An 8729-nucleotide genomic window follows, 5' to 3' on the forward strand; every position below is an offset into this window, starting at 1 on the left:
CCAACGCTTTTAGACGTCACTTTAAAAATGCCGGTAGCGTCGCGATAGCCGCTCCTACGGGCTTGGCTGCCCTAAATGTCAACGGCGTAACGTTGCACAGATTACTTATGTTGCCAGTAGAACATGGGCGTACCGCGGAATACCATTCCCTCAATTCCGAAAATATTTCCATTATGAAACAAACTCTGGGAAATTTGAAACTCTTGATTGTCGATGAGATTTCTATGGTGTCTTCGGTACTACTAACTTACGTTCATTTGAGGCTAAATGAATTTTGGGAAATGAACAAGCCTTTCGGCGGTGTGGTTTGCGTTCTTGTTTTTGGAGATTTCTTCCAATTGCCGCCTGTACAGGGTAATCCTGCGTTTTTAAAAGTCACTTCCCAGGAAGCTAGACTAAGATTTAATAGTATTGGAGGCACTGATCTTTGGAAGTATTTCGGATACGATGAACTAACGCAAAACGTTCGTCAGGCGGACGACCGAGTTTATGGCGACCTTCTTAACCGAATTAGAGTCGGAACTGTTACGAAAGATGACGTTTCAACCTTAGAAAGTAGACTAGTTACGGGAGGGAACAAAATTCAGGTGGCTATGAATCTTTACCTTAAGCTGGTTAAAGAAGTATTTCATCCCATCTGTTTGATGCCGAAATTGGCCATGTGCGATAAATTCAACATAAAAATGCTAGAGGAAAGCCGACAGAAAGTTGAATGCGTTCAATGCGAAGACAAACTCGTTGATTACGACAAAAAAATTTCCAAAAACATTGTCAGGAGATTGAAAATGTTAGACAATGAGCCGTCAAAAACTGGAGGTCTAGAGAGCAAGCTGTATCTCTGCGTTGGATCTCGAATAATGGTTAGGAGAAACATCAATTTTGAAGAAGGTGTTATTAACGGCACCATGGCCATTATAACGGGATTCCAAAAGAACGACAGTGGGAACATCACTGGTATCCGTATCAGAGTAGATCGGGAACCAAGCGACGAGAACAATAAGCCCGACTTTTTAGTCGAGAAAATGAGCGTCAAGTTCTTGCTAATGACCAATTTATACGTCAAACGAACGCAATTTCCGGTAAACTTGGCATATGCCATTACTATACACAAAAGCCAGGGAATGAGTTTAAAATGCGCAATTATGGATTTGGGATCAAATTTATTTGGAACTGGCATGGCATACGTCGCTTTATCGCGAGTGACTTCCTTGGCCGGTCTCCATCTCTTGCAATTAGACCCGAATAAAATTACGGCAGATGGACGAGCCATTGCGGAGTATAACAGGCTGCGTCAAAAACACAGACCTGATCTTCCACTTATAGAAATCGTCGGGTCGGAAGGAAAGAGAGGTACAAAAAGGCCGACGTCGAGGTGTATTTTAGAAGTTGAAGGAGAGAGATCTGATGAAACGGCAAAAGAAAGACCAAATAAAAAGATCAGACTAGGTCTTCAGAGTATAGACATTTTTCCCTTGAAGGGATTTGAAAATGGAGATGGAGTAACGTGCTACGCAAATAGCGTTTTGCAATTGTTGTTACTGATTCCGGAATTAAGGAACATTATTAAAGAGCACAAAGGATCATTGAGCGATAAGCCCATTTTGACTTGCCTTCGTAACACTATTGAGCATGTTGAAAATTCCAATGAGAGTTTCAGCGACGATGGTTTCAATTTGCGAACGGCTGTTGGGTTGCCTTTTACCCACAACGAACAGCAAGATGCTAGTGAATTCTTATGGGTTCTCTTGCCAAGACTTTGCGAAGAAATGGAAACTCCTGACTCTAACGCTCTACGGGAACTATTATGGACAAAGTCGCAAAACGTTACCAAATGCCCCAGCTGTCACCTGGAAAAAAGTTCTGGAAACATTATCCAAAGCTGCATCTTCACTCTTCCTTTGCCAAACCTCTGTAAAATTGATTGGAAACTATTAGTCGAAAGGATGAGACCAACAATGATGCCTTGCGAAACTTGTAAACGCAGAGAGATTGATGAACGTGATGTATTGATTTCAGCCGGTAAGTACGTATTTCTGTGGTTTCCAAGAGATACTGTAGTAAATGGTCACCCAATTAAGATTTTAACCAAAATATCTGGATTCGAAAATCAGAAAGTGGTTTTAAACCACAGCGTTTACAAAACTAGGGGCGTGATCATTCATAAAGGTTCTTCTTTAAACCAAGGTCACTATCTAAACTTTATTCGAAAAGATAACAGCTGGTACGAGGTTAGTGACACAACAATCACCAAGCGAGACAGATTCCTCAGTAACTTGACTGACGTCTCAATCATCCTTCTAGAGAAAGTCTCTCTTTTTTAAAGAGAACCCAGCAAAACTGGCGTTGTTCAGAGTGATCAATAAAAAGTGGTAAATTAAGGAAACATGGGAAATTTGCCCTTGAAATATACGCAGATATTGGCGTAAAATGTTACCGAGAAAATAATGAAATTGCAGGGGAAAAACTTGGGAGAAATTGTGGGGAAAAAACTAGGAAGAAATTGTAGGGAAAAAACTAGAAAGCAATTGTTGTAAAATAACGGAGATATAAAGGAAAATATAAATTATCTAGCAAATACTCCATTCAAATATTAAGTAGGAACTTTATTATAATTTCATGGTTTCTGAGTTCAACAAAACTAATAAAAATCTAATGTTATAACTTCACTATTGCGAGTTAAATTCCAGCAATTTTGAAATTCATCCAAGATATAGGAAATAGTTATAGTTATTTAGAAGTTATATTCAAACCCCCAAGAAACTAATGGTATGTTATCGATTGGGCGTGTTATCAAAACAGCATTGTCCAAAACGGCTTTCTCATAAACGCGTATGCCATTATAGCCATTTCTCGTTTTAGCGCATTTTGATTACAGCGTTTATATCTTGAGCGTACGAAAGTACGCCTTTTCCAAAATATTGTTGTTTATCTTCATTGACTTCCCAAAATAATATGCCTTTTCCAAAAAATTATATTTTATATTTACTTCCGATATAACATTACTCCTATAATATAATATTGTTCTTTGTTCTATATACTTAATATAATAGAGATTTTCCTCCCTATCAATCACAGTTTGGGCGGAAACAGCAACCGCTGTTTTGGGAAATAGCGCTGTATTGACAAATGCGGAAACAGCAACCGCGGTTTTGCTTCCACACGGTTTTGCAAACCGCTGTTTTAGGAACCGCTTTATTCAAAAACGCTCTTTTGAAAACCGCTCAACTACCCGTGAACCGAAACTAATTCCCTGGCGTCTATTGCTATTGCTAAATATTCACCGCAAACGAAGAACGCTTAGGAATATTCCAAAATGTAACTTTTCCGTTTTAGTTTCAATATATCATTAACATAGTTCGCAAAATCACCAGCGCCAATTAAATCTAGGAACATTAAATTATATAATGCTGCCAAACAAAACAAGGGGATCTAGCTCATAATTAAGCCATATCACTTGTGATCTCTCGCCATCCCTGATTCAATCAATTTTCTCTTACTGAATTATCCTCTAATATGCGGGTGAATGGGGGGGGGCGGGTATTTTTCCTTTGCCAGAGATGCAACGTGGATCACACTTGTCTAAGGCCATACTTACTTCCGTTAAAAAGATACTATGGCCATAATCTTCCAAGCTCGTGCCTAGACAATCCTCTTTAGGCTCTTTCCCTCAATCTCCTTTTCCTCTCTCTTGAGGCTGATTTAGCACCGTTAAAAGTATTATAGACATCGTCTTCAAGCTCTTCTACTCATGATGCATTCCTCAAAAATTCTCATTGATATATGTATAGAGTGTACACAACAAATAAAAAAAGTTATTCTACATTTCAAATACTGTCATTTTTAAACTAACTTCATATATAAAGTACAACATTATATACTTATCGAAAACTATGTTATTGGATATGAGTTCATATAATTAACGATACTTAAGTACTTCTTTAAGCTATTAGAAATAGATCAACCCCAAATGTATGTCATTACAAAAAACATGAAATTATTCAAATTTTAATTACATTAAGACTGAAGGGACAGATATTGTAAAAAAACGTCTTGGTTTGGACCAAGGCCGATAAAACAAACGATATGTCTGAGGTTTATCAATTGACTGAAGTTTCAGATATTGCAATTTCGTTTTAAATTATTTTTATTCCTTTAATCCTTAATCAATATTTGATTCAATCAACTGATTTTTACTGTTAATCGATCTATTCCCTCTAAATTAATTTAAAAAATTACATATCTACGCATTTTCAAGAATAATTCCATTTTCCGAAAACATTTTATCATGAAATTAATTATTTTCAAGGGATTTCGTGGCGATGCTCACTAACTTCTAAGCACCTTGACGGACACAGTTTTAATTCTTGCTGGCTTGACAATTTTTCAAGTTTGCACCAAAAAAGTTTAAATCTGCTGTAAGTTGCTGAGAAAACTGATGTTCAAGAAATTATGATAAAGAATTTATTTTGCTCAAACTAATTTATAAACTAATGTCGTCTACTTAAGACAAAGCAACAACCTTGGTCCTGTGTGGTTTCTTTTAATAGGTAGCTCTCCTTTTATCAAGGCTTTTATGCACTGGAAAAATATGATATCGGTATAAATATAGCCAAAGGAAAGGGTAAAGATTACATAAAAAGAAATACTTCTCAGCGGAAATAAAATGCTTGAACACATCATTCCTTACTACTTGTGCCAAGGACCGATCATAGCCTGTAGTGAATTTTGGCACCTTCTGGCGATGGTCCTTGGTGCAAGGAAGAATACCCTGTCCTTCATAGTCGCGACAAAAAATGTAACATTTCGATATTCGAAGTTAAATGTATAAATTCGTGTCCCCAATATATGCATCCACTATTAAATATTTACATTTTCCTTTCGAGTTATATCAAATATCGCTTGCTCTTTTTAGACACTTATATTCACTATTCATCCCCAACACGTACTCCCTTGAAAATAATTAATTTCATGATAAAATGTTTTCGGAAAATGGAATTATTTTTGAAAAAGCGTAGATATGTAATTTTTTAAATTAATTTAGAGGGAATAGATCGATTAACAGTAAAAATCAGTTGATTGAATCAAATATTGATTAAGGATTAAAGGAATAAAAATAATTTAAAACGAAATTGCAATATCTGAAACTTCAGTCAATTGATAAACCTCAGACATATCGTTTGTTTTTTCGGCCTTGGTCCAAACCAAGACGTTTTTTATAATAGGACAAATAGGGGTTATAGGTTTTTAAAGAAGAAAGTGTGTGTTTTAGTAGGAAAATATATGAGAAAAATCCTCATATGAATGTTTCCATATCTTTCAACTAATTGCTCCATGATGTTATGCCAGGAAATTTAGTTCTTTTCTTTCGTATAACGTTATTTTCAAGTCTTCCACACGAAATAATTATTTATGGATCTAGTAGAATAACTTCAAAAGTCAAAAATATAGCATATTATAGGACCTTTCATGAAATTATAGGGTGACACGGGACAGGTTCAAAGATATAGCATTTTATAGGAGTTATAGGACCGCGGGGCTCCTCGCAACATCCACCCCCCCCCTGACTCCTGGATAATTTGGTTTCTCGGAGCCTCGTTTTTGCAGTCACTGATTGGCGTTTCTGAGCGATACCAAGTGGTTGGTATTTTAAAATCCAACCTGAAAACATTGAGCGTCTCCGTTCTGAAAATAATCGTGCTAGTTGTATAATTAACGGAATATATTTACTTGGAATTTAGGGTATATATGCTGATAGGGATGAATATCTCAATGAAAATACAAACCTAATTCTAATAATTGAAACAAACTAAAATAGCTCTATTATCGCAACAAGAAAAGGCCATTATTATTTTCCTTGTAGTGTCAAAAGAAGGAGCGCTTTCCAGAAGGGGGGTCTGAGCCCCCACATTGTCGGAGCCCCTGTTTCCTCCACGAATAAAGTTTAACAGGGGCTCTAATAGTAGCCGAGACGCTACTTGACTACATTTAGGTTAAAAGGGGGAGGGATAATTTTAAGTTAATGAACGTTAGGAAAAAGTTCAAATTATAATTCTACATCTTTTGTTGAAAAAATTGAAATGCATAATTATGTATATTTTTTATATAAGAGCATCGTGATTCTAAACTCAACACATTACCAATGAGATTCCGTATAATATCTAACAACTTAAATAAAAAAATATTTATTTTTACAATTGTTTAGTTTAGTACGCCATAACAACAATACAATAAATACTAGCATAGTATTAGTTCTAAAACAGTGGCGTGATCTGGCGTGAGAAACTGGCGTGAAAGTGTGATGTCAGACTTGGCGTGAAAGTGTGATGTCAGACTTGGCGTGAAAGTGTGATGTCAGACTTGGCGTGAAAGTGTGATATCAGACTTGGCGTGAACTGATAGGGCGAAATTGGCGTGAAACCTCATGATGGCGTGTAATCTCATGACAACAATTGGAGATGAGGTTATCTATTCCCGTTGGCGTGTCTTATCTTATTTTTTGAGGAAAATAATAAATGAATGGTCTGATAGGGATTTTGTCTTGTTATTAAAATATAGGATTTGACTTCTTTATATACTACCATTATGGGGCGAGTTAAAGTATATACATGTGGGAATTCAAAGTGTAATAATAATAATGCATCAATAATTCCAACTCGAAATAGTTTATAACGTTCTAACTTATGATATTGTAAACAAATGATTAATTATATATCTTTGAAAACTACTTATATATCACCAATATCTTAAAGTAAATTGGCGCGAATTATGACCTTTGAAACCCATGTCACGTGTTCGGGAATTTAGGCTTAAGTCTAGGTGTCATAGTGTATGGAAGACCTTTTATTAACGAAGTAGGCGGGAAGTATGAAAGTAGACGGTAAGAAGTTGGGATAACCAAAACTTTGGAGGGATACTACCTTTACGTGTTTTTAAAGGCCCAATTTTCTACTCCTCAACTGTATACCCTCTATGTTCAAAGCCATATTCACAACAGGGATGACGTGTAAGCACTATCCTCTCGTTTCACCTCAACGATTTTCTTAGTTTTTCAACATGACTGTTAACGTTACATAACACAAAAGCTTATTTGTGGCTACACGCACTGAAAGTAAATGTGCAAAATAAAAAGCATAAAAACACGAAGCTATAATCCGATTATGATCAGACCTTTCACTGGTCTGGGGTGCGTTCAGCAGAGCTCACCAAAAAAGACAGCGGATTTTGGAAAACGTTTACCGGTGAGATCTGTTGTCATGGCTTTGCTGAACGCTTTTCTCCGGTCATCGGTGTTTTAAAAATGACGCTAGCGCATTAAAGCGTGCAAGGTACCAAGGCTTAACAAAAATTGTATGATCTGGGAGCACGGCAGTGCTCCCAGCCAAGTCAGAGAACTGACATCCTTTTCTCGAAGCAACTCGTGGCACTTTTAAGTCCACTGTAACTTCGTGATGGGTACAGGTAAAAGACTGAAATTTTGCTTGCCGCGAGGACTGTCAATCCTAGCTATAGTTTCCAAATTTCAAGTTCTTACCCTATATACTTTTCGAAATATCGCAGGTGAAATTTACCTTATTTTGTCACTCACTCACTCACTCACTCACCGATCATCAAAATTCTAAGGTACTTCTAGGGGAGATAGAAACTTAAAATTCAGGATTTAGTTTTCATTTTTTTATAAAGCACAGAAAAATTAAAACATCCCGAAATTTCTTAAAAATTGTTCTTTAGTTCTTTATTTTAAAACTAGATGGCACTGCCGTCTTTTCAACAGAAATAGTGTGTGTTCTTGATGAAAGGACGTAATGGTCCAAAGTTAACCGAAAGTTAAATATATATTAAAGCTAATAGGAGTAGTAGTTTGAAAGAAATGTGTCGAAACTGATGCTACATTCTTATATTAGGATATCGCGTACAATCTTTATTACATATTCTCTGCGGGTCGAAAGGGGTAATTCAGCGTAAATAAGGACAAACGTTAGCGATTACATTGGCAAACGAAGTACAACGAGAGGGTCTTGTTTTAATATAACTACCGAAGTATAATGAGAGGGTCTATAAAAAAAAGTGAAATCCTATGAAAAACATTAACATGTACAAATATGGGCCAAGCCTCGCTCGTGCCCTCTCCGCCGTAAAACGTTCTGAGATCCCATGTAGAGCCAAGTCTGCCTTTTGTTCTCATTCAATCGCCAATTGAACAATAATGTTATAAATTAAGTCCTTTTCCTAAATAATAACCAATATTCTTTGACTCTATCATTATTATACATCTTTGTTCGTATCAAAAATATCGTGACTTGGCAATCGCAGGTAAGTAATATTAAAAGGGAGTCGAGGAGATATTCACTAAATCGTTCCTGATTTTAAAATAATCGAAGGGATATTCACTAAATGTTGCCGATTTTAAAATAATAGATGGGATATTCACTAAATCGTTTATGGTCGAGGGGATATGTACAAGTTTATAAGATGAGTCATGCACAACCCTATGTACAAATTATGTGGGGAGTTATGTTTAACCCTATTTACAAGTTTTTAAGGCGAGTTATGCATAACCTTATGTACACGTTTATAAGGTAATTACCTGCGCTTGCCAAGTCACGATATTTTTGATACGAACAAAGATGTATAATAATGATAGAGTCAAAGAATATTGGTTATTAGTTAGGAAAAGGACTGAATTTATAACATAATTGATCAATTGGCGATTGAATGAGAACAAAAGGCAG

General features: G+C 36.2%; 1 protein-coding gene across 3 annotated transcripts; it reads left to right on the forward strand.

Annotated features, from left to right (window-relative positions):
- Positions 1 to 1095: 1095 nt before the first annotated feature.
- Positions 1096 to 2628, forward strand: LOC149640312 (uncharacterized). 3 transcript variants are annotated; one of them, XR_016372208.1, is made up of 3 exons: positions 1096 to 2019; positions 2079 to 2228; positions 2302 to 2628. XR_016372208.1 is itself a non-coding variant. In XM_089850632.1 (2 exons), exons 1-2 carry the CDS (start codon positions 1122 to 1124, stop codon positions 2371 to 2373), a joined length of 1179 nt encoding a protein of 392 aa, XP_089706758.1. In that variant the 5' UTR covers positions 1096 to 1121; the 3' UTR covers positions 2374 to 2628. The 3 variants fall into 3 exon arrangements, 1 of the variants encoding a protein (XP_089706758.1); XR_016372209.1 differs by having other exon boundaries at positions 2112 to 2228; XM_089850632.1 differs by having other exon boundaries at positions 1096 to 2228.
- The last annotated feature ends 6101 nt before the right edge of the window (positions 2629 to 8729 follow it).

The sequence above is a fragment of the Phalangium opilio genome, unplaced genomic scaffold, assembly GCF_054372755.1.
Source record: "Phalangium opilio isolate 3A_F unplaced genomic scaffold, DU_Popi_V2 ptg000093l_1, whole genome shotgun sequence".
Classification (NCBI taxonomy): Eukaryota; Metazoa; Arthropoda; class Arachnida; order Opiliones; family Phalangiidae; genus Phalangium; species Phalangium opilio.

Excerpts from the sequence above, each read along its gene's own strand:
- LOC149640312 (XM_089850632.1), top strand. The coding sequence starts at position 1,122 with ATGAGTTTAAAATGCGCAATTATGGATTTGGGATCAAATTTATTTGGA. Across the intron at positions 2,229-2,301 it reads AAGATAACAGCTGGTACGAG|AGAAAGTCTCTCTTTTTTAA; the intron begins GTTAGTGACACA and ends TCATCCTTCTAG.